Source organism: Pempheris klunzingeri, chromosome 9, assembly GCF_042242105.1.
Source record: "Pempheris klunzingeri isolate RE-2024b chromosome 9, fPemKlu1.hap1, whole genome shotgun sequence".
Taxonomy (NCBI): Eukaryota; Metazoa; Chordata; class Actinopteri; order Acropomatiformes; family Pempheridae; genus Pempheris; species Pempheris klunzingeri.
The window spans coordinates 14,491,910-14,518,198 of record NC_092020.1 but is presented as its reverse complement, the minus strand read 5'-3'; the positions used below and the strand labels follow the sequence as shown (position 1 = coordinate 14,518,198).

The 26,289-nt window shown below is 40.8% G+C and overlaps 1 protein-coding gene across 1 annotated transcript; it reads right to left on the bottom strand.

Annotated features, from left to right (window-relative positions):
* Positions 1 to 5,537: 5,537 nt before the first annotated feature.
* On the bottom strand, positions 5,538 to 22,884 carry LOC139206780 (neuronal acetylcholine receptor subunit alpha-3-like). The gene is made up of 7 exons (XM_070836370.1): positions 22,782 to 22,884; positions 9,950 to 10,089; positions 9,782 to 9,826; positions 9,586 to 9,695; positions 8,962 to 9,169; positions 7,639 to 8,640; positions 5,538 to 5,663 (listed from the first exon to the last, which is right to left on the bottom strand). The coding sequence occupies exons 1-7, from the start codon at positions 22,882 to 22,884 to the stop codon at positions 5,538 to 5,540; spliced, it is 1,734 nt and encodes a 577-aa protein (XP_070692471.1).
* Positions 22,885 to 26,289: the final 3,405 nt, after the last annotated feature.

Here is a 26,289-nt window from a genome sequence, read left to right as displayed (position 1 = left end):
GGATCCCATGTCCTGTGCTGTGTCATTCTAGAAACAGTCCAATTAAGACCAGTGTCATGTGCTTACAGCCTGTCTTTATTCTTCCCACCTTTTCTCCCTCTATTGTTTCTCCTTTGTATCGAATATGGCCTGTATTATTTGCGCAGCTCTCTGGGGGTAGTTTCTCTAGCTCTAGCTCTGCATGAGTAGCTTCTGTGACAGTGTAGAAGAGTCATAAAAAGCAGTTTACATTGTACAGGTCAAGTTGTATTTCTTCCTACACCTATACTGGACATTTTCAATGGGACTAACTGATCTCCCACAGCACAAACAGCATTGAATAACACTGTATCACAGTGATCAATAAGAAAATGAAAATTCATGTGCCCTACCACCCACCGTTCCTGTACAAACAGTGCAAAAATGTCAAGAAATACTTTCGCTTAAGTGAAAATGAAAATGCAACAGAGATATGCATATTGCTCATATATTTATCAAGGTTTCTCTAAAAGTTAACATAAAATGTCTGTGATATTTGCTCTCAATGCCTGGAAAAGTGCCATAAGCATTTTTTTCATTGCTCTCCCAAAACACTGTTTCTTAATTCTAAGACAATGTTTCTTCATCCATCTATAAATATTCATTAGAGAGTAAAATTAGAAGCCTGCTCTTTGTGAACGTGTGCAAGTGTGTGTTTGGTGTGTGTACGTGCAGTATTCTACATGGAGAAGCAGCCATTTCTGTATATGAAAGGACCCTGCATGTGTGTGCATGTGTTTAGAAGACTCCCATTGGAATGAATTATTTAGAGGAGAGTCTCTTTTACTTATCCACGGTCGACTGGCCGGAGGCACATACCGTTCTGCTCCCAACGACACAAGAGACTACCCTAATTCACCATCCACCCTTCTGCAGTATGCCCCCATCTCACCCTCTAACCACACTAACTTTTCCCAGCATGCTCTAGTGGTCCACTGCAGATGTCCCCTCATCACAGCCTTGTTTCTTGGCAGACGGGTTCCCAGAAATTACTGTAAAAAGAGGGTTGGGAAGGAAAGACAGAAAGGAAGACACAAGGGGCAAGAATAAGCTAATAGTTTTATTTCATACACAATGTGTATACAAGTGTAAAACTAGTGAAGCATGTAACAAGATTATCATATATTTTTCAGAAGGTTTATTCACAAAAAAAACTAATGAAGAGATGAGATACTACAGACAAACATGCTGCGAGACATCCGTCTTCTTGGGCTCCTGCTATCCAGGAGCTGGATAGTCAGCGTCAACAGTGAAGAATCATGTAAAATATTCATCCATGTGGCCAGCTTAATAATGTATTATCCCTCAATTTAGCACCCAGAGCTTTGCTGCGCTCCGCTTTGCTCCGACTGCCATCAAGCACTTGAAGTCCAGTCATTCAAGAACGATCCATAGCTTTAATTTATCAAATTTACACCATAACAATTTCAGATCCAAATGACTGCATCCATCTAGAAGCCGCCAATGTGTCTCCTTCTCAACAAGGTATCCAGAAATCTCAAAGAGAAATGAACTTTGTTGTGGGAGGAGTAGGAGCTTTCGCAGATATTTGAAAAGAATGCAGTATTGAAACAAAAACATATTGTCACGCTTGTTTACAATTTAATTCCCTGTTAAAAGTTTGAGGGGCAGCTCAATAATCTAGGGAAGAGCCAGTGAGTAAAATTGGATGCATCACACAAATACTGTCCAAATATAGCTGGAGTGGCTGGTTTATGTGGCTGATCTCTTCATTCTGTGGAAGTCAGGCGCTGATGTGACCCTGTCAGGCGGCAAACTGAGACTGATGGGATACTATTTGAAGCTGTTGTACAGCTGCCGCTGCTGCATCTCCATATTTAGAACTAGACTCCATCCATCCCATAATCCGCATGTAGCAAGATCCATGCTGCCGAGTGAACATATGGACTCACATAAACATGCAAACACTCTCTCTCTTTCTCTTTCTCGCTTTCTGTTTCTCACTCTCATTTCCTCAGGAGACGTGTAATCTTCATCTTCCCCTCTTGAACACACACACACACACGTGCACTCGCTCATTCACTACTCACAAGTAAGGATTAAATGTGAGCGGTTGTTCGCAGCCACAGGGTGAGCCAATTCAAAGCCAGAGTCAGACTCCAATCTGACTGGAGGGGGAGAGGGCTGTGCCTTCACCACCCTGAACTTTCAGAGTGTGTTTGTGAATGTGTGTGTGTGTGTGTGTCTGTGCTGACAGGCACATTCAGACTCACCCGTGACCTTTGATAGAGGGAGAGAAAGAGGGATAAACCAGAAAAAAAGAGGGGAGCTTCAAAGAAAAATGCTTTGCTGTGCTTTCGCTTTGGAGATGCAGTTTGGGCCACTTTGAGTTTTGCTTCACCAGGATGTGTGACTGTGTGTCCAAACCCTGTCCTCAAGCTGTAGCACATCACACCACAGTTCCTGCGTGTCCTGAACTCACCCTGAATCTTTATAAATGTTTTTTAGAAAGGTGACAATGGAGAGATGCCACTGGCCAGAGACCAACTATGGACGTTGAGCTTCACAGTTAGAGTCTTAACCCCAAGGCCATCTGACCACTCCTAGAGACGTTTATTTTTTGTTTCACAATGATATTATTTATGTATCACTTTTCAAACAAAATGTGTCTCACAATTAAGAGAGATGACAGAAAATGAGTTAAGTAAGACAGTACTAATATAAAACAACATTTAATAATCAATAAAAGCACTTATATCAGGACCCAAACAAACACCTCTGGCAGTTCCTTGCCAGTTGGCAGGCTTCCCCCATCAACTCACCCCTTCCTCTCATCTCTCTATGCTCTACTCCACAGTGTCCAACTCTTTAGTCTCACCATCTTTCTCTTATCTTAGTGACCAGCGGCTTCAAACTCATTGAGTTATACCTAATACAAAATCATGACCACCTGCCTGCTACGAGTGCAGTCTTGTAATTGTGAGACCCAGCTGCAGAAGTTGGTGGTCTTGCTCAAAGATGTATTGTGTGTGAGTGATTGAGCAATATTCATTCAGTTCCTCACACACATTTTCTCAGAGGAGTTTCCACTGTTAGTCGCACTGGTGCTACAGTAAACAAAACCTTCACCTAAAAAACAGAAGTTTTTTCATAGAGATTCAAACAATCAGCATCCATTTGTCACCTACAGATGTTTGGCTGTTGTAGTGAAGTTAATTAACAGTGCCAGTCCACCTCCATGTCAACAATAGGAGTCTGTACAGGTATGCACATTTTTTTGCACACAAAATTTAATGCTATAGAGGCTCTACATGAATGGCTAAAAATGGCAAATTGATGTGAAAAGGCGATAAACGGGGTGTCCTTTGAAAAGACTAGTGCTGTAGGTGAACAGATTAAAAGGTCCAGGTCCTTATACACTGTTGCCCATAAAGTTGGAATAAAATGTTTTTTACCTCTTCTCATGAAATGATTGTGACAATGTGATTTATTCTTGATAAATAAAGTGTACATCTTCTCAACTTTATTGATCAAACTCTTCCAAACATATCACAGTGAAACTTAAACCACAATTAACCTTTGCAAACTGTGTATTCAGGCTTTAACAAAATTGGGGGTATTGAACAATTATTACAACTTTATGGGCAACAGTGTATATTGGCTGATAGTACTGGCTTATAATTGCAGTGTATTGACACAATAATTATACAGTTGAGTGGGCCTGGTCTGAGTTGCTAAACAGGAAAAATAAGATTCGAGCAGAATGCAGCTGTTCTTCTATTTATTGTGTGTTACTGTACTGAACAGAAAGGCTTCACATTCATAAATCTGTTGCAATATTCTTTGTGTTTTATTGTCATGACATAATAGGTTAGCCAATACTGAAATGCTGGAAGAGCCAGGATTGGCCAAAATAAAACATTGTCCTTGACACTTGACATGAAACTCGTGTCTTCCTCCTAGATTTTATAGGCTATATTTTATAGGTGTTCTTTTTACCCATTTTCTATATCCAGTCCATTTATCCATCTGTCAGCCTTCTACACCCCCTTACCCTGTTATGGGTGGTCTCATCAAAAGGCAGGATACATCTGAGACAGGTTATCAGTTAACTGTAGTGGGAAACTGGAGAATGAGAGGAAACCTTCACAAATACAAACTCCATACAGAGTTTCAGTCCAGGTCCTTCTTCATTATTACAGCAGAAATGACTTGAGACAGTTTGGCCTTTTTTATAATGCAGTTTAATCTACATTGTGCAATTCAAAGTGTCTATACACTGTCATTTTTCAGTGATGTCGTGAATTCATGTGCAATGCATAATTATATTCAATGTACTTTACTTAGTGTGACCACATGTGGAAAACACATTGTGTGTGTGCAGCCATAGCCAGCCTCCTTCTCAGAAGCCATGCATAACTCACTTGTATTTTACAAACGTATGTACAGGGGAAACACAGTTGATTGCAAGGATTAATAGCAGAGAAAAACAGCCTATATTTGTCTTTAACTTAGAAATTACAGACAGACATACTGTACCACATTTCTCAAAAGTGTATTGACTTCATTGCACTGGCTTACAATGACAAAGTGCTACTGCAAAACACATGAACATATCAGGGCTCTTCTTTCTCAGCAATCTGTATCTTAAGGGGTTCTTCTATAGTCATTATAATGATAATTACTTAAATAGTTTCCTGACACTGTAAAACATCGTTTAGGAGTGTACAATAACAATGACTGAGAGGATATTTTCAGTAAAAAACACAGAATGGAAATGCAGAGAAGAATGGACACAATTGAGGGCAGAGGACGCCCATGAAGAGATAAGCTAGAGGCAGGAGCAGGTCGAAACATGGCACGGGAGAGGGAAAAAAACAGAGGAAAGGAGAGGAACTGAGAGGAAAGGAAAGGAAAGCAGATGTGATAATAATGTCAGAAGCGGTGATGGGGAGGAGGAGACTGGATAACAGCACTGCATGCACACTGACAGGGCAAGGCAAAGGAGAAATGAGGAAATCAGGATATGTCATGTGAGGAAACAGACAGCTGAGGGCTAGAAGTGATGGCTGATGATGGGAGTTCCAGAGAGGAGCATGAGTCAAAAAGAGGAGAGACAAAAAGCCGGAGAAGGAGAAAGAAGACAGCCCAGTGTTTGATGTGAAAGAGCTGCAGGAGGGATAATTCCCAAAGTGATTCAAGTGGGGCACAGAGACAGACAGAAGTAGACAAAAAGAGAGAGAAAGAGACAGGACAAAGATGAGTTTCTTATTTTAACGGCTTTCACTGTCACTTTACTTGAGATGGTATTTTTGCACAATTAGTTCAAGTACAACACTAACTGGGGGTACTGTTTATGTATTGCCCTTTCCTTATAATTAAGTTTGACTTTGATTTCTCTTTTATAATTTCTATGTTATTCTACTCTTGTGCTTATTTGATATAGTTATACATTTTCGGTTTTCTTAAGTTTGTCTATTTAGGTGCACTTATATCTCTTTGTGCTGTTGTAAAACCCCACTGTCCCGTCTCTGGGATCAATAAAGGATCATCTTATCTTATCTTAAGAAGTTGATGACTGGCTGGAGGAAGAGTCCCAGTGTTCCCAGCACACAGACTGTCACAAAAACCCAGAGGAAGATCCTGTCGATGACCATGGCGACGTACTTCCAGTCATCCTCCACCTGAGAAAAAGGAAGAGAATTTAGGTGTGAATATAAATACAAAACTTCAATACAATAAATAGAAAATCTATAGCACAAACCTTCATATGCAATAGCACTGCGCTCTCTGCCTCTCTCGCTTGCTCCCTAAAACACTCCCAGTGACCTTTGCTTAATGGTGATTGTGAATTTCTAGCAATGGCACAAACTGCCACATTCAGTTGATTTTCCTGTGTCAACACTAGAGCTGTGTAGCTATAAGGGGTGTGTGTGTTAATGTGAGTTTGTGTGTTTCTGCGTAAGAGAGGCTGAAAGAAACACCACTGTTTACGCGTATGCATCTGGCTATTGTTGGAGCAGTTTGTATATGCATATACATAAATATATATATATATATATATATATATATGAGTACTCCTAAATCATTTAGGTGTGAACAATAGGATCATGACTCCACTGACCACAATGCCATTGTGTGCCTACAGAGGAGGCAGAATGACGCTTGCATGCATCAAAGATAGATTCCAGCTTTGCTAAGAAAAGATGGAGCTGAAGCAACAAACATATCAGGGCCATCCAGAGAGTGCAGGAGGCGTACGCAAAGCCCTCCATCTGCAACAAACAAGCAGCTTTACACTCCCTTTATAGCCCAGTTTAAATGGTTTCTGCAGCATTTAGTAAGCTAGGTAGAAATTCACACACTGCAGAGATAAGACACACACAATGCACACAGAGTGTAGCCTTGGTGTTGTGTGTTTATGTTTATTTGTGTGCTGCGTACATTGTGGGGACGTGAATCTTGGAACCACCTCCAGGTTAACCATTTATTTTAGGGTTAGGACTGGGTTTTAGGTTCATGGTCAGCATTAGGACATTTTTAAAGTAAGGTTTGGGGTTAGTCATCTAAGCCCCTCCAGCCCTGCCATGGGCTGTTTGTCCTTCATCTTGTGCTTGTGGCCCCCCCTTAGGTCCTGGTGGCTGCACACAGGAATGCATTCAATATCACTCCTCCTCAGGCTCTCCATCTCACCCTCCTTTTAATTAGTTTTTGGTTCGGTTTGGTTTTGGTCTTTAATTTATCCCATATAGCAGCACATATTCACATAGTCAGAGACAAACACCACTGATCTACTGTCATTTCACACAATTAGTCAGTATATTTTACTACTTTTGTAAATAAATTAGTTTATCATAAATTGTTTGAGTTCTTTCAACCATGTGTATTTATTTTCTGTTTTGCTTAGGAGCATGATAATCTACAGCAAATTAATTTCAATCAGTACAATGTCCTCATGAGTATAGTTGGTTACATGTAAAAATAGCAGTGAAGTATTAACTACAAAACAGTGTCGATTTTGGCTTTATTACAAAATGTACTTTTATATTCGGGTTTAAATGTTATTTTTCTTGCAAACTAATGTAAAGAAACCTACGGATCTAGAAACAGTATCGTGCTTTTTCAATGCAGTGTCACTGTCACTATCCTCCAACAGTGCAGAGTGAGGCAGATCTCTACGCAAACAACGCCACATGATACAAAAAAATGCAATTCTTTTAAGCACACTGGTAATTTTGGATCGGTTTACAAAATAATATTTTGATTCAACAAAAGTGATTCTCTTGTTTGCAGATCTTACTTATAATTTTTGGCAGATGATAAAACAGTAGGGTGATTAATTATTATTGATTGATCTTCTAATGTTGTAAAATGCCAGAAAATAACAATAAATGTCCATATGTTATTTTTTTTTAGTAAGACCAAAATGAGGTCTTCAAATCTTTTGTTTTGTTGGAGCAACCCAAAAGATCAGTTTACTATCACACATGACAAAAAAATCAGTACATATTTGGATATTTGAGTCCAAAATAAGGAATGTTTGGCATTTTTGTTTAAAAATTACTTAAATGAATTATTGATTATCAGTGTACTTCAATTAAGAAATCATCAAATCATTTTAGCTATGCAACACATACGATTCAAGCTTTCATTTTGTACCTCTTTAGCTTTGTTTCGAGTCCTCATGTTCTCTGCGATGTACTTCACGCTCTCTATGGCCTGCTTGATCTCCGGCGACACCACAGAAAAGGCAACAACAGCGTTGACAGGCGAAGGGGCATTCAGCGGCCTTGGCAGCTTGGGCAGCTCTGACTCCTGGGGCCCCTGGGTCTGGGGTGCCTGGGGAGGGGGAGGTGGCACCATTGGGGGAGGGACAGGAGTCGGTACCTCCTTGCCTCTGTAGGGGCACCTCCTGTTCATATCATGGTTCATCTCACTGTACTCCACACAGTTCATGGAGCCGCCAGCTGAGGCGGCCCCTCCTCCTCCTCCTGCACCACCATCCAGCGGTGGACATGCTACACCCCCAGTTATACCCCCAACACTTACACTTCCCGAGCCACTTCCTCCCCCTATGCTGTTCTTTCTCTTCTTGTTTCCCCTGCTGCTCCCTCCTCCTCCTCCCGTCCCCCCTGTGATACTGGCGGGGGAGGAGCAGCCCTGGTCAATGGGCCGCCTCATCAGCATCACCCTGGGCAGCACCCCAAGGAACACAGCCCTCACCCACTCCGGCATAGTGTGAGTCATTGGGGTGCGGTAGTGAACATTCAGCACGAAGACAGTGATGACGATGCTGAGCGTGACAAAAATCATGGTGAAGAGGAGGTACTCGCCGATCAGAGGGATGACGAGCGACGTCGAAGGGATGGTCTCAGTGATGACCAGCAGGAACACAGTGAGGGAAAGGAGGACGGAGATACACAGGGTGACCTTCTCGCCGCAGTCAGACGGGAGGTAGAAAACCAGGACTGTGAGGAAGGAGATGAGGAGGCAGGGGATGATGAGGTTTATGGTGTAGAAGAGAGGCAGACGGCGGATGTAGAAGGAGTAGGTGATATCCGGGTAGATCTCCTCGCAGCAGTTGTACTTGATGTCATGCTTGTATCCTGGTGCATCGATGATCTCCCACTCTCCGCTTTCCCAGAAGTCTTTCAGGTTCACCTGATGAGATGTAAATGAAGCGAATGGATGTTATAATGAGGAAAACATTTTAAAACCAGCAGTTTCTGTGTATGAAAATTAAAAGACTAAAGAGATTAATGTATACATAGTTGCAACTGAATGTTTTCTGTCATAGAAGTAAAAGAATTTAATAGAAGTGATTCCCTTTTTCTCTAAATAAAGGATTACAGCACATAAAAAAAGATGTTTCAGTCTCAGTACTGAAACATTCCTGCAAAAATAAAAACATTTTGTGTTGTAAACATTGCACAGCTGCTCGGTGACCGATAATTTTCCTGTGACCTAGAGATTCCCTCTGACCTTTGAGCCAATGAGCACCAGGTCGATCTTGGCCTTGTCATAAGTCCAGGAGCCAAACTTCATGGAGCAGTTCTGGTAGTCAAAGGGGAAGTAGGTGATGTCCATGGGGCAGGAGGATTTGAAGATGGCCGGAGGAACCCAGGTGATGGTGCCATCAAACTTCAGCAGAGCCTTGGTCTTGTCTTCCACAAGGAAGTCACCTACAGCACTGTGAGAGAGCATTGTCAAGGAAAGGTAAATGCCATTTCACTTAAAGGCCATTACAACATTTAGCTCAAAAGGTCAGCAGATGGAGAACATAAATAAATAACATTAGCATGTAGCAGCTAGAGGGCTAACTCTGCATTCGCACTGGCAAAGACCACATCATGATACTGATGTTAAATGACCTAAAGCCATCTGATGGGCAGCTAATGCATAAATTATCTTTTAGAAATGTATAATATACATACATAGTCATATGTGACTGCCTGTGATGGGTGATGTGTATTTAAAAGCCAAAAGAGAGGACAGAAAATGGATGCGAGGAAACAAAAAATAAGATTACTGAAGACGGCTTAAAAATAGTTGTGTTTCTCAGCATGTCACTCGCCTTTTGTATTTGTGCACCACTGTAAAACTTACTTGTTGTACAAAACGATGTCTGGTCTCCAAATTTTATTGGATGGAACTCGTATGAATTCGATCCCATCGTACTCAACAGGAGCCCATTTTAGTTTGTAGTCATTCCAAACCTAAAGGATAAGATTTTGCATAATTCAGTGAGTCCAAATAATGTGGCATCATTAACGGTATCATATAAAAGATAAACATCACTCACGTGTCTCAGCCACAGATTGGTTTCCATTATCTGATTCACTTCGTCCTGTGCGGACAAAAAAAGGGCAAATTAATCAGCGACAGACAGGGAACTTTCATGAACAGATTTGCTTCTATAAAACCAGTGATTTAATTTGGTGACAATCAGTTGTTCATTCTCTCCTCTTACCACTTTGACCAGTTGAGATATGGAGACCTCAAACTCCACTGTGACTGGATCAGATACATTCTCCACCGGTCGGATGAACTGGTTGTACCTCCTGAACAACCTCCGGAATAATCTGTCCTCCCCTTTGGATGAAAAACAGCCTAAAGAAACAAAAAATAAGAAGACGCAGATGAAGAACAGTTTAATCCTGAAAAACAAGGGTGTAATATTCCTATGTGCCTCTGGTCTTTAGCAACCTGGCACTTCTATAATGCAGATTATGCCATATCTTAAAATCTTAAAAACTTCTCAGAGTGTATTATAATCATAAATATTAAAAAATATTTGGTTTGTTTTGTAACAAAGTCACTTAATGTTAAATACACATAAAAGCATTGAGGAAAGGGAAATACTGATATAGGAATCATCAGTCAAATGCAGAGGTGACTTCAGATGTAGCTCCCTTACTGACACTGGCTACATGATGGCTACAAAAAGGTCTCCTACTGGATTATAATCAGGAAGTCCCAACTTTGTTCTTTTTTCAACACAATGTTAACTTCACCTTTTTTAAAGCGTATTTGAGTAATCGTCGTTCCTTAAAGGTCAGTTCAACCAAGTCTGAACTTTACAAATATAAGATCTTTAGACTTAAATTATTCATAATCTAATCAGTAATAAATGACCTTGAGTGCCATTCTAGGTGTCCTTGGTGTCTCAGATTTAAGATTTGTCTTTTATTTACAGTGGCAGTCTATCTGGTTAGCCACAGGGGAAAATTGGAGGCAAGAAAGATTGTGCCACACAGTATCTAGAGCTCTTAATGTCTCTGGAGGGACCCCAAATCAGGTGTTACAAGTTTATCTGTGTTTGTCTGATGGTCAAAGGATGGGAGTTGTCGATTTGCATTTACTGTGTTAAAATGTGGGTGTCGTGAAGACAAAAACCACTAAAAATCTTTTACCATTATCATGGGGTAATTTAAGGCTTTAAAAATGTTGCAGTCTTTCAATAGAAAGTGAGAAATAGAGAATGAGAGAATGAAAATCACAGGCAGAAGCAGCCACACAGAATTGGCATTGGATACAGAAGAGGTTCAACATTTCCTCACTGCAGATAAACCAATCAATACACACAACTACGTCTTTGATAAAGGATCGGTTCACCAAAATCACAAAAAGCATATCTTCCTACTCATTCCTAATAGTATCTGTTCATGCAGACATTTCCTGAAGGTTTGAGATATTTCCCCCTGACACCTCCCTGATATAAAAAAGGTGAATGGATTTTCAATCGTGGTGGTTTGTTGACTTTGACCACCACATGCTAAATACCATTCACTTTCATTGTACTTAAGACATGGCAGCGGATATCCAGGGTAAATAAAGTCCAACATCAATGCACATCTAAATTCAACTTGAGGTAAGTGGGAAAATGAAACCTATGTTTTGTTGTGATTCAGGTGAGATGACCCTTTAACTGTTTAATCAATGTCTTTTTGCTCTGGATAAAGAGAACCCTGTGAGAGATCGAAGCGTTTAGAGAGGCATTTCAAACGTTTGCTTGCAGGAAGACAAAGCATGCAAGCTTTCGGAAAATACAAGAAACCAAACACAAGATGTGTGCCGTTGGCCAGAGTGTGTCTGAAGCAGTGTGTGTGTGTGCGTGCACGCTTTGTAAAGCTGGACAGAAGGTCATATTGTGGAAAACTGCCACTAGTAACGCTCGTGCCTGGGATGGCACATAGACCCACGCCTGTCCAAGCAGAAAATGTTGCCTCACTTGGGACAGCACACACTCGCACCACCAACACAATCTGGGGAACACAGTGCCAGAGGCTTCAATGAGCTCCATATCTTCTATGCATTGCCATAGAATAAGATGGAAAGGCACAGAATCTCTCTTCTTTTAACTTCCTCTGTGTTCTCTTCCATCCTTTCTTGTCATGTTCCTTTCTCTGTTACCCTTTTTCTTCTGGGTAACTAAGCACAGGACACCATTGGACGTCAGTCCCACTGTATGACTTTGAACTGATTCATTTTGTTCAGGCACAAACACTGTGGCAAATACAAAATGAAAAAATATTGTTTTTGAAAAGAATAGCCCAACGTCTCACCATTATAGCTTCCAAGCAAAGACGTGATGCACCATTATTCAACGTAGTCCCAAACCATCAAACTTGCTCTTATCGAGCTGCGAGAACCAATTTAGAGATGGAGAAAGATGTGCTTCACCAAGGGGGCAAAAGGGGCACGATCCATATACACACAAATAGCTACATTCACTGAAAAGGTTTGTTTCCTTGACAACACCTAAATAAAACATGGTCCTTTAATGGGACATGTTTTTTCTCTGCAGGTGAGTTAACTCTCTATAATCCAGAAGCATGTGCAACTTGTTTACAACCATGGATTTTAACTTTGCTGGAATGTACCCTTCTTTAGTATTAGTGATGCACATACCTCCCAGTGCCATAAGACATTGTGCCCAACACATTCTCAAGAAAAGCAATGAACTTGAGGAAACCACTAAGGACGGTGCTAAAACAAATATAATATATATATATAATATCTAAAGCAGTTTGTCCACTTATTTCCATTGGGAGTACACATGGATGAATATCTTGCAGACATCTCAGATTGCAGTCTGTTTTCTCATTTTGAGAGACTTGTTCATTTGTTCATTTGCCTTACAATATCAGAGTTGCCAGAGCCAGGGAAATAACAGTGGATCTGAAGTTTATCCTTTGATAATTCATTTGAGGGGCTAAATTAATCTGATGTCATCTAATAAACACAGTCAACTCAGTTCTTACATTTTTTACATTTTACAGGTTTAAACAGCAATTTTAATTTAACCTCACAACTGATCAAACTAAAAATAAAAAACTCTTGTAATCACATCTAGTGCACATTGAACAATGACATGAGTCCAGACAATATTTAGTCCCACAAAAAGGTCGAAATTTGTGCCTAAATTTATGGTGAGATTGTTTCTACCGGTCTATTGCAAGTCCAGTGGCTTGAAAAGTTCACCAGTGGCATTTGTTGGCTAAAATGTGAAAGAGCTATAGGAAAACAGCTGGTCTGAGATCATGTTCTTTACCCTTATTGTGTTCTGAGTGACACTGAACACCTAACACTTCCAACCATCACATGCTAGCATTACCTAGCCCCCTTAGCTAGCAAGCCAAACTGCCAGTAACACAGAACACAACTTCCTTTATGACATTTAGGGTTAATGTCAAGGAGGAAAGGTAAAAGCCAAGAGTTTTTTCAGATGGCCAAATACTGGAAGTGATGGCAATGAGTCACTCGGTGGAACCCCAAACACATGATTGACCATAAATATAGCAGAGAGCTATATAAGATAGAACATGTCATGCTACCTGTTTTTGGTTATTTCAATAAACTGTATATCCACATGTTTTGTTTTTGGCTCGCAGTTATTTTTAATAGATACCTTAAATGTGATATCTATTAAATCTAGTTGTGGATTTCTTTAAATGTGTGTTGAATAAACTACTTCATTATAACAACAACATGCGACATAATCATATGTTTAAAATCCCCAGTCAGCTTTAGGCACTGACTTAATGTAGGGCCCTGTGGAATCTGTGTTATAGCTTTTAAAAATTCTCACTTCTGCGATTCAGTGTTATTCTATTATCACAGAAACTATAAGACACAACCTTAATGCTGCAATCAGTCTGTCACTGGCCCACGCTGCACCCCCAGCAAAATACACACTTGGCCAAACAACTTTTCTTGGGAAAAACTTCTCAAGTCTCACTAAATTTAAGATAAATCACATTGCACTGGGTGTAGAGCTGTGGAGGCATAAGCTATTAAAGTCCACTGTGTTATATGAAAATCAAGTGGCGCAGCTTCCTCCTTAGCATGTTAATCCCTAAACCATTTTCATCTTTTTTTATTTTACTTTGGTGAAGTTGTTAGTTAACTTCTTAGCAAATAAAACTTACTAAAAATAAATTTGAACCTGTCAGATCTAGTTCCAATACCCTATTCGTAAGAAGTTGCCCTATAGTGGCTTCAACAGTCTCAATAAGTTTTCTGAGGTCAGTGGCAGAGACGAGTTGAGTTTATAAGCTTAATGAAAAGGCCTCTCTCTAGAGACACTTGGGTAATTTTAGCTCTTCGTACCTGCCTTGAAAACTGCCCACTGCTCCCTGATTCGCTGCACTCCCAGAACCTTGTTTAAGTCTCTAATTGGACGAGGGGAAACCAGGGCAATCATAATCAGTCAATTAATTGGGCCTTTTGTTCACTGTGACAAAAAAAATGAAGCCAATATTTTTTTTTCTCTGTTGGCACAGTCACTACCCTAATTCTCTTCTTTGCTAAGCCACTGATAATCTTAAGCAGCCTTAATATAAAGAGAGTTAATTATAACCTTTGCCCTTTCACCTCAGTTGATTCTGCACCCTACTCCTAATACTTGCCACACTCCCTGGCATTTAGCGTAAGGAACTGAAGGATTTGTGTGGCACAGAGAGCGTTTATGAGGCAGTGAGTGATAAAACATTTACAGTATGATTAAGGATGATTTATCCAGATCTAGCTCCCTTTAAACAAGTCTCTCTTATTGGGGTAAATTTAAAACCCAGAGCACGTTATTCCAACTGAATCGACTGTGGAACTGTATATATTATATAAATTATATATATAGCTATTTGGGACAAGGCTATTTTTAGGGAACAAAAGCGTTCATTCAAAAATGTACATTGCTGATGCTTGAAATGTTTGAGTTTGCTAATATGTAACATCTCCGGTCTCTCCACTCTCTCCTTCTTGTGTTAGTAGTGTAGTGAGCGACAGTGGGCAAGCTCTACCCAGCATGCCGTTCTGTGGTGTAACTTTTAATAGTAGTAGTGTAACTGTTAATAATGGTCCCCTGTCAATACACTACACAGTGAGTACTTCTGGCAGGAGTAACACACTACTAATAAATAGGCATGTGCATGTCCTCACCAATACACCCACCGGGTGGGAAGACAATCGGATGAATTGCTGTTCAAAGGACAGATACACACAGAGACACACAAACCTATCCAACAGTTGTTGAGACATCTCATATGGAATCACTATCCCACTTGTTAGCGTTGCTGTGTATTAGGAGTGTCAGAAATTGCTCCAGAAGTCATAATCAATCAAATGCGTCTTGTCTTGCATTGGATCACTTGTCTCAACAATTAGAAAAAAGTTGTTAATAATTGTAGACAGAGCTTCGTTTTCCTCTGATGATGAAAATCACACGAAAACGGCTTGGCAATCAGGTTTCATTAATTCTTCCCTCCCCTGTGTGTGGTAACAAAGTGATGAGGTTTTGTTCTGACATGGATGACGCCAAGTTAAGCACTCATGCATTTCACCTTTAAATAGCCACATTGATTTAGAATTAGCAAGCCAAACATTGAGTCTGTCTTGTCTCTGGTGGCTTCAGGAGCCTAAAGCTGTAGATAGACCCGTGGCCTGTGGGAAGCTCTTTGATCAGCCATGTGCTTAACAGGATGAGCCTTGGAGCGAGTGGTGGACACTGAAGGAACTAATTACCCTCCAATAATACAGTTCTGACAGTCTGTGTGAGTGTATGGAAAAGAAGCACAAAGAGAGAGAGAGGAGATAGGAGGAGAAAAGTGACAGCAAGAACAAGAATAGAAAAGCTAGATAGTGTGTCTTCACTCTCCAGGGTTTTTGATGGCCTGACTGTGACATGCGGAATGACGCACAAGAGGATTACAGCATGTGCTGTGACCATCCCATTAAGGATACACTATGGTGCATGTTTTAACCTATCTATGGGGGCTCACCGATATATACTGTACATATATGTAACAGTGTGTGCACATGTTGCTATTTATGTACAGTGTGTCCACTCACTTTTGATTTGACTCACTGTGATAAGCATATGATGTTTTCACTGATGCATGAAATTCAATGGCTCCTTGCCTCCATGCTTTCAGCTGAGAAGATGGGGGAATTGTGATGTCAGATTATCTGCATATCTTAAGATATTGTGAGTAAAGTCATATTTTTACAAATGTTTATACATTTAAGCAAATGGAGCCTTTAATGCCAGTATCAAGCTACAAAACATCAGCCTAATGATGGCCTCACTTGAAGTCTTGAGAAAGAAAATGAGCTTCAGACGCAACGACTGACCATTTTATCTAATCACGATGGAAGAAAATCAGCACAACATCATTGAAGCATACCAACGTGCCACCAAAAAGGCTTGCATGTCAGAATTGTTTTGCTTTTTCTCACATAGTTGGCATGATGTTACAACTTCTCCGACATGTTCTGTGAGGTTGACCAGTGGGAGCACAGACAACTGTAAATGATGCAGGTTCTGAAAGACGGCAAGCCATGATTGGTGTGGGTCAAGCACAAGCAAGTCTGACATATCTTTTGGTCATGTCACTGCAAAAATGTATGACTGTATTAGATTGCCTAATATCACAGTGACCAGCTGGAAAGAAAAAAAAATGCGTAGTTTGATTCCACACTTCCCTCGCATTCACTTTGATGATACAGTGTGTCACACACACAACAAAGGGATGTTTGAACAACACAATTCCCTATGAAATTTCCCTAAAAAAGTAATGTGATAGAACAGGGACAATAACAGACAGACACTGTTTATGCCATTTGAACTCATTCAGTGACTTTATCCACAGCAGTGATAGGATGAGGTGACCTGACACTCTGGCAGCTCACCAAACAAGCAGGTAGACAGGAGGGAAAGAGAAGCCACAGCACTCCAGTTCAGTGAATATTCAACGGTCAGCCATTCTATTGAAGAGTTGACACTGTAGCAGTTCAAGTTAAATTAACCAGTTAATCTTCCGCCTGATCCTCACCTATAGCCTCAAGTCCCAAATAGTGGGAAACAACGAGATAATGGACTAAATGACTTGATAAACTGTTATTCTTCAAGGCAGAGTGAAGAAGTGAGACAGGAGTAGCTTCTCAGTGTCGAGCTGCTGCTCTGCCATAATCACAGGAGTCACTCAAGATGGCAATAAAGATGCCAAACAGCTTCCTCCCTCTGGAGTTGTACCACCAATTGGGGAAGATGATTCTGGGGCAAACCCAGGACAAGTTGGAGAGATTACATGTCCCACATTGACCTGAAAAAATCTCAGGATCCATTAAGAGGAAGGAAATATTTATAGAAAGGATGCTGGGCTGCCCTGTTTTCCATGACCCAGACATGGGCAAGTGAATAGAAAATGGATGAGGGCTGGAAGGATCGATGGAGGGTTTACTTCGGAACCACACTGTTGTATGACCGATGGACTCTGTGCAGGAAGCTCAAACATTGGAATGGGGGATCCTGGAATATCTCATGTTTTGTGTGTCAAACTGAAATCATTCTTCACCATCATGTTTGAGCAGTTTGTTGGAACCAGGAAGGTTAACGCCAGCAAGGACTTTGATGAATACATGAAGGAAATCGTTGAGGGCCTCAACACTCAGCAAGTGAGCCTAACGTGGATGATGCTGGGCTGATTTCAATGTCTCAGAGTACTTTTAACACCAGTGAGATCAGGTTCCAACAGCAAGAAGAATTTGACCAGATGACTGCAGACAATTGAAATACCAAGACCATTATAGCTCTTGAAAATGGCCATTTTGTGTATAAACAGATTTGGGATAGAAAGACAACGACACATGAGACACAAGACTCAAATTGAAGCCATATCATATTTTGAAGACCTGATTTATGCGATAAAGTAGATACAGCAATAAATAAAGTCAGGTACAGTAGTCCCTCGCTATAACACGGTTCACCTTTTGCGGCCTCGCTGTTGACCAATGTCAATCAATCTCCTTCGTGCCGTGTCTCTGTACAGTACAGAATGCGTTCGGCTTGCCAAATTTACATCAATGTTCAATCGCTAGCAGTGTGACTTTTAAGTGCTGCCTGTTTGCGAGACAAACAAACAAGTCAAACAAGAGATAAATGTGAGAAAATGTTAATGCCTGTCTGAGAAAAGTGTCTAAACTGTATGGTGAGGGGTTTTACAGCCTTAAAATATATAGAATAATTGTAAAAAATAAAGCTGACTACTTCGCGGATTTTGCCTATTGCAGGTTATTTTTAGAACGTAACCCCCACAATAAACGAGGGACCACTGTATACAAGGCTGCGACCTGTAGCTGCCTGCAGTGTGTGGTATCAGCTTGACACTAGAGCTACAAGGGAAGAAAGGTAGAGGCGAAAATGTTCAAATATTCCTGTCCTCCATCTGAGGCATCTGTTGTGCTGTTCAACCTCATCTCTTGCTTTCTACTTCTCACCCTCTCTCCCTCCATCCTAAAGCGTGACTCAGTTCATCGCCAGCACCGAAGACCAGGATGTCCCAAAGGACACAGGCAGCAGGGCTGTCTGGAGGAGGATGTCTGTGTGTGTGTGTGTGTGTGTAAGCAAGAGTAAAAGCTTCTGATGGTGGTTGGAGGGGAGTATGAAGGAATAAACCAATCCATTGGGGGTGGTGGAATAAGGCCTCTGCCTGTGATGGTTACACCGTATATGTGTGAGGGAAGGAGGAGGGGGTTCGGTTGCAATAATCACACGACAATCGTGTTAAGAGGATCCTCAAGCAACCACACAGTCCTTAAGCCATACGTACAGTAACACACACATACACACTGACTGCCTGTCAGACTTTAATGCAACTATATTGCTTCTGGGAGAGAAACCAGAGAGCTTTTCTGTAGTCCCAAGCTCAGAAGAGCATTTAAGTCTGGCAGAGGGACAACTATGCTTGATGATGCTACGATGCAAGCAGACAACTTGCTACGATGCAAGCAGACTTAGAGAAGAGGCCTAATATAAGCCCATTTGAATGCTGATTAAAGAAAAAAAACATTTGATTGTTGCCCTTTGTTGTCCACAATACACCCTCCACTAATTTCAGACATTCACAAGTTGTAGAGACTTTTGTCTTCCATTTGAGCATTTTAAGAACTATCAGCCGCCTGCAATTACTGCTCTCTCTCAGGCAGAACTTGTTTGAAGAGGCAGATCCTCTTTAGACTGTCAACACGCAGCTGCAGCCTATTAAAATGCACAGTTAAGTGAGATAAAGGGTTGAGCCTGAAACATAATGCGGATCAGATCATTATAACGCAGGCATCTCTGGACATCTCCCTCAGCTATTTCTACTGGAGATGACGCAGAAAAGAGACTGCAGGGAAATTCATCATGCACTTTCACTAATTCTAAATCACTCAATCTCAAACCTAAAATATGGTGATGTGCACTACAATCTATCACACAGGCTCTGACTTTATTTTGAATGTCATAACTCCAACTAACAGCCCCATGCTGTACAGTTAATTCACTACTTACCTCCAAGCTACTCCAACTAGATTCTATTTTTGACTGAAATACACCAATCCCATGGACTGCCGGATCAGCAGTTCCTCTGTTATGAGGACAAATCAGCCGATCCTGGATGGCAGGAGACAATACCTTCTGTAGCCCACTAATCGGACCCCCACTGGGAGTATGTGTGTGTCAATGTGTGTTTTTCCGAGCACTTATCTGCATAGACAGTGCCTGTACAGAATCATACAAAAGCCCACACAGCCAATGAGGGACTGAGGAAGGGAGCAGAGGAGAGGTGGAGGACAGAATCGGGGGGAAAAGGAAGGTAAAGCTAAAACCCATTAATTTTTCTAAGGTTTTGTCCTCCTCTAACTAGCAAGGATACAGTAGATTTCCTCTCACTTGAACAAAATCTGTTCTGCTGTGAGAGTATTGACTCTGTCATCCCTTCACGCCACAGTTTTCTTGTTCCTTTTGAAATTCGCCCAGTTCAAGGGCAAAGCGGCAAAGCAGTCAGCTGTAGCAAATCTCTCCAGCTAAAGAGAATGACAGAGAGTCCATCCCACGTGTCATACAGAGACACATCCTTTCTTGCTACTCTGAGTCTGCATCAGGTTACAGGATGTGTGAAGCCAGGTCTTCTTAACTGACGACTGGAGCGTGACAATCCGAAGGCACTTAGTGCTGCTCCCACTGGGAGACTCTGGGAACCACATCTGGAATAAACTCACTGCAGCACTCAGAGCTTTAAAGTAAAAAAATAAAATCATATAACATGGAAGTGATTCAACATATAGCCAGAATAATTACTTTTACAATCTGTTCAAAACACATTGAGTCGTTCCCAGGAAAAACTGTATTTTATGAGACAAAATGAAGATTTAATAATTATATTTGTACACTTGTTTTCAACGCTTATATAGACATGTACCATGTTCTGTCACACTCATTATTTCCTAACCCCTTATAAAAACTTAAACACTGCACCATGTGACTGGTCTGTGTGTGTCCTTGTCAGGGTCACAGCCCTTTCTGAAAGAACCTGTCTGTATGCTAATGCTTAGCTGCCAAACAGAAGAGAGAGTTGGTCTTTTCTACAGAGTTTCAAGAGCCTAAACTCATAACGGCCCTAACAACAAAAATGCTGCATTCATGGTATCCATGTGTGATGAGTACTGACATCCCCATCCACCTATGGTGCATGCATGAACACATACATGTGCATGTGTGTGAGCGCACACCTGTGGGTGTGCATAAACATAAAATACACTTACATGTCCAAGTTTGGGGGTTTGAAAATATGGTCAACCTAAACATGGCTGCAAAAAAAAAAAAATCAAGAAAAGACTGCCACCACCGTAAAAAGGCAAAATGTGAATGTGAGTTTTTTACATTTATTTTATGATATACAAACAAAAATTCCATTAAAATGAATAGTTTCTGTGAAAACTGCCTTTTAACTTTCCAATACTCCATCAAGTGAGAGCTAGTTTGTTATTCCATATAATAGGTAATGTTCAATGACAAAACCAGCTGAACTTCTGCCAGTGGTAACAAAGACATCTTTAAATTACATATTTAAAGGTGTAAAATTATAACTGATTCATTACATCTATTGTAATATAGTTGAAATATTAATAGGTTGGTAGAAGGATGGGAAGACACATAGCAAAACAGAGACAGTCCACATTCAATTCATGAAGGAGGCCTACATGGACTGCAAATAATCAAAGTATTTTCATTGTTCATGTTGGTTCTATTCCATGATTTCGTGAGGGCGGCAATATAATCAGCCATAAGACTTAAAATGGACGCATTAAAAACTTTCTGTTATGCAGTTTTCCAAATTTGTAAACCTGTTTTTCCATCTTCACTGCTTTTTCCTTGCTACTCTCTGCCTTTGTAGGACAGTACAGAAACTCTTCAGCTACCGCTAATCCTACAAAGAAAGTAATTACAGTACATCCCACACTGTGTGACTGACAGCAGTGAGCACTTAGAAGATGCTGGCAAAAAAAAAAATGTATATTACCACTTTAAAGCAAGTTATTTTATCCTCCATATAAACTGATACACATTATGCTTGTTGCTATCTTGGGTGAAGACGATCTCTCAGCAAGCCTGCAATCTGTGTGCTCTTTGCAGAGGTGAATGAGGATGAAATTCAGGATTAAAATAACCACTCAGATACAGCACAATGTTTTGCTTTAAAGCATATATCTATTCTTTGTTCTGTTCTGTGTCCCCTGGGAGCCACTCAAGGACACCACTTCAAAATCTGCTGTTTTTAAGCACACCGGAGACTGGCAGCCTCACATGAACCAGAGAAAATAAAATAAAAAATGTGTGAGGAGGTGATTTTGGAAACAAGAGAAAAGAAAGACAAGGATCACACAGAGAGGAAAACAAAATACAGACAACCTGACAGAGCGCTCCAGCAGTGATTTAATGTCGCAAACTACAGACGTTAAATCAAACCACAGGGGAAATGAGAAGTTTGCACTTAAATTTGTTGCTGTGGCACCAGGATGTATTTGTGCTTGAGATCATCCTTCAAGTACAACTGACAACAGTCTGCCTGCTGAAATGCCCTTGTGCAAGACACTGAATCCTCACAGCTACAGGGCATAGCCTAGGTCTTAGCGTGACCTCCGACCTCTGTGGGGGGAGGAAGTCCACAGCCCTCCATATGAGGATCCAGGGATGATATCAACATTTACAGCGGCTGCAGGAGAAACGTATGTCATCCATGTGTTGGATCGCTTCGTGCATGGGTGGCTGCTTCAGTAGCTCCAGGGGCTGAGATATCAGCCATAATGCGACATGTCACGATCACAGATCATCATCTCCAAAAGAAAACTAAACCCTGCACGTTTGTTTGAGTATCTTGTTTGAATTACTGGTCCCAGGGGATCCTCCTTTAAACGTGACAGTGACTTTACAAGTTTCTGGACAGTATAGGATGCTATAATTCACAGGCACGTGGGTTTGATGAGTAGGAAAAGCAATGCCATCTCCCTCGTTCAAAGGTGGAGCATGGTTTATTAAAGGAGCAGCAAGCCGGACGCAAGAGAGGACGCACATCACTCTTACATTAAAATACTGAATATAGGCTGAATATTTGAAAGAAACTGGCAGCTGCAGCTGTAAAACTTGTATTGTATTGTATTTGTAATCATCACGCTCATTTATACCCATGTTAGTTAATAACAGAGGTGAAGTTTGCCTGCTTAGTCCGGATGGAGTGATCCCCCACTGCTTTCACCAAGCTTTTAGTCGCTGAATTGGGCATAAGCGCGGTTTGTTTTCATTCATCTTTCACCCAGACGCACACAGGAGAGGTAAGTTCAAGTGTGGGGTGACTACAGACAACTTAAAAGTAATGTAACGTGCAGTTCAACAAACCATTCACATGAGCCCCAATATTCCTAAAATGGGGAGTATAAAGCTACTTTTTGCGAACCCAGCACCGATCCACGGCGGGCTGTCTTACCTTGCGCTGCGAGGAGCACCAGCAGGACGACGTTTGTGAGTTTCCCGGAGAAATTCATCGATACATCGGCGCGTGAAGAAGCTTTCAGCGGATAAAATGTCATAACGATGGCTGAAGTCTTGTCAGTAATCTGCCACAGACGTTTGCGAAGCCCTGAGATTAGAGAAACATTTTTGCTTTGCGCTCCCGAGCGTGGAGAGGTTGGACTCGCGGTGCGCTCTCCCGACATGAACAACTTCTGCACGTCCCGCCCTCCCCCTCTGTGCGTCCCTCCGTCCCCCTCACACCCACCCACTCAGCCAAGGGCCAAACCTAGCGACCTGACTCACAGTGACTCACAGGTGATAAGTTTGGAATAATGAAATGGTTTTCAAATATGGCTCTAGGACCGCCAGAGCTCCAGAGGTCTGCCTGCACAAATGTCTAATTTAGCATTTTATCTCAGCCTTGTAATCCTGTTACCATTAAAATGTATTTTTACAGCATTTCTACATGTCTTGTTGAAACAGCATCTATCTATCTATCTATCAACTGTATTTGTCTGTATGACCATAGTTTGAATAATGTAGATTTGTGTAAATTTGTCAACATTTTCCCTGAAAGTTAAAATAAAATATCTCTAATATCTCTATCTAAGATTTATCTGCACATCTACTCAACATAGTTCCGGTGAAAGATGCAGCACATGCACACAATAAGATCACATATTTGCACTGCTGAGCTATAAATGACCTATTTAGTCACTTAATTGATTTTGTACGCATAACAATGCACAGGCAGCTTAAAGCATTAGCTGCTCTATAATAGAGTGTTGAAGGCTGCAGAGTGTGCCAAATTCAAATAATGGAAAGCTATTAATGCATAGCAGCACTACATGGAATTGCACAGTCGAGCATGCAAGTCCAGACTGACTACTATATCATATTTAAAGGAAAAAATGCAGCAGTAATGGGTTTTGACTATCATACAACTCAGTAGCATTAGTTTTATAATCATTTACTTTCAATCTCATAAAAAAATATTTTAACCCCAGCAAAGTATCTATTTTTGTTTGTGCAAATTACCTAAATTAATCTTTTGTAAAACTGTAAAAACATCTTATAAGGCAACAATAAAAACAGGATGGACAGAAATAGCTTTCCGTTAAATTGTTCGTCAATATTTCATGAAACTGTAAGTGTATGTGCGCATACAGTATGCAGCAGTATAAGATGTATTTGTACCTTCCTCGCCACGTATTTACTCCTCTTAACCCACCTGGCACAAAAACTATTAATGTATCTTCTTCTAAAGTTTAGTTTATATGAGTTTACACACATACATGGACACACGCACGCTGACTTACAGTTTATCTGTGTGGACATGCATTTACATAAATGCACACAGGGAAGACAGTGGAAGACAAAGATAGTTTGCAGAAGTGTTTTTTTTTTTTTTATTCAGCAAGATGCAAAGAGAAGCTGAGGAAGAGTCTCCACCCAACGGCCTGGAGTGGGGATTTTTTCTTTTTTTATTTAATTCACACTGTTGTTGTTCTTCATTTTCTGCCACCAGTCTTAATGAGTTTGTCCTGTGTTTATTCCTGCAGCACTATCCTCTTTTTTCACCGTCAACCAAGAACACTAAATCCATTCCCAGTGGCACAGGGACAAATAGTGATGGACATTTAAACAGCCCCTCTTTGCATTCAATGCCAAAAAGCAAACATTTGGAGATTTGGCTTTGAGCTCTAAAGCCCAAAGGTCAACCTGTGACCTTTGTTATTTATTGAATATCTTCCTTCGTAATTACCTCACATTATAGGGATGGAGTCACTAGGGTACACACAGAGAGCATTTACAATGTCTGATATTGTGTCTGAGGTATATACTGAATGTACAAAATAGTTTTCTTAAAGTCCCTCTGTTCACCTCATCTGCTTGTTTGCATTTCTTTTTTTGTGATTAGTTTTGATCTTTTTAGGGAAGTAAAAAGGGATAATGGCTGCACCTGTGTTCACAAATATTGAGTGCACTCATATCACTGTAAACCCAGTCATCAGTAAAGCCTCTCAGTCACTATGAGCCAATCATTATCTCTCTGTATGAAGCATAATAACTCTCTTTTAAAATATAAACAAAGCATTGTACATGAAAGTATGCAGGAATTAGCCAGGTTCACACAAGATGAATTTTGCCCTGCAGTGTCACAATCAGCCGGCTGGTGTTTCAGACCATCTCCAGCTGAGGTAACATCCCGGCACTGTTTACTCTCCAGCAGGGCAGGCAAACAGAGGAAAACACTCTTATACTCTCCTGCTTCATACCAGCCTTTTTCCTCCTTTGTTACTCTTCTTTCTCTTTCTCTTTCTCTTTCTGGTCTGTTGTCCTGTTTCTCTCCCTGTGCGATCACACAGCCAGACACACATTTAAATAATAGCAGGCATCTGGTCAGACAGCTCAGACAAAGTAGAAAGACCTGGAGGGCCTGATGGAGACAGCAAAGGAAGAGGAAAAGGGCAAGTGTAGTTGCAACAGTGTATGTCAGACAGGACTGTCCCAGCTCATCCACATCAACCTTGCACACTTTCTCTCTCTCCTCTGCTGAATCTATTTGCTTATTAGCTCTCTGTTTTCCTCTTTCCACCTTCCTCCATCACTTTCATGTTTACATGCCTGTCTCTGTATATGACCATTTTCCTGGCCTTGGAGTCTCTTGTTCACATTCCCTGTCACCTGTTTTTGTTTCTCTCCTCTCGTCAACTGAAGCAATTTAAGCAATGCTTTGTATAGTAGACCCTCATCACAGCATGAAGTTTAACTTGTCAACACAGGTGTAACAGATAATCTGATAATCTCACTAACGGATGTGTTAATTGCATTAATTATTAAAAGGATGCTATGCCAATTATCAAATGTCCTTGTATCATCACAACATGGGTAGTATTTCAATAGTTTAATGCTGGAATCAGACATCCAGGCCTCCTTATATGAGCCAGAATACAGTGCAGAGGAATCACGGCGTCAAGAGTCAAGCTCCAGAGGGGAATACCAAAGCTCTTTTTCTCTGTTTTCTCTGGTCATGTAGCACAAATTTCAAAAATAATTACACTCTCCACTGCATACACAGCCTGGTTTTATGAAAACACAATTTTTCCAGCAGTGAAATACTTCTTTAATGTAATCAGTTCCATCTGAGTTTTTCCTGTAAAGACAAGTCAAAGTATCTGCCTGCTGTGGAAAAAAGGGTCTAGAAGCGATCTCTCAGGAGAGTTTAAAGCTGGAGGCAACAAGAGAAGAGAGCATAAGTGAGTCTGAGCATCCTTTCCTAATTAAGCGCATTGTTATCTTCTTCTTCCTCTCAACTGGTCACAGTCGCACCTCATTACTCTGTCGTCTGATGTTGCAGCAAGTCTGATCAGTAACTTGTATAATTTAACAGGTTGTGTCTGGAGAATTTAGCATCAGTTGAACCCCTCGATACACAGTTGACTTCGTTTTTCCCCCATGAATACATTTAAAGCTGTAGT

Excerpts from the sequence above, each read along its gene's own strand:
- LOC139206780 (XM_070836370.1), bottom strand. The coding sequence starts at position 22,884 with ATGACATTTTATCCGCTGAAAGCTTCTTCACGCGCCGATGTATCGATG. Across the intron at positions 10,090-22,781 it reads GGTGCTCCTCGCAGCGCAAG|GCTGTTTTTCATCCAAAGGG; the intron begins GTAAGACAGCCC and ends TTGTTTCTTTAG. Across the intron at positions 9,696-9,781 it reads CCAATCTGTGGCTGAGACAC|GTTTGGAATGACTACAAACT; the intron begins GTGAGTGATGTT and ends CTTATCCTTTAG.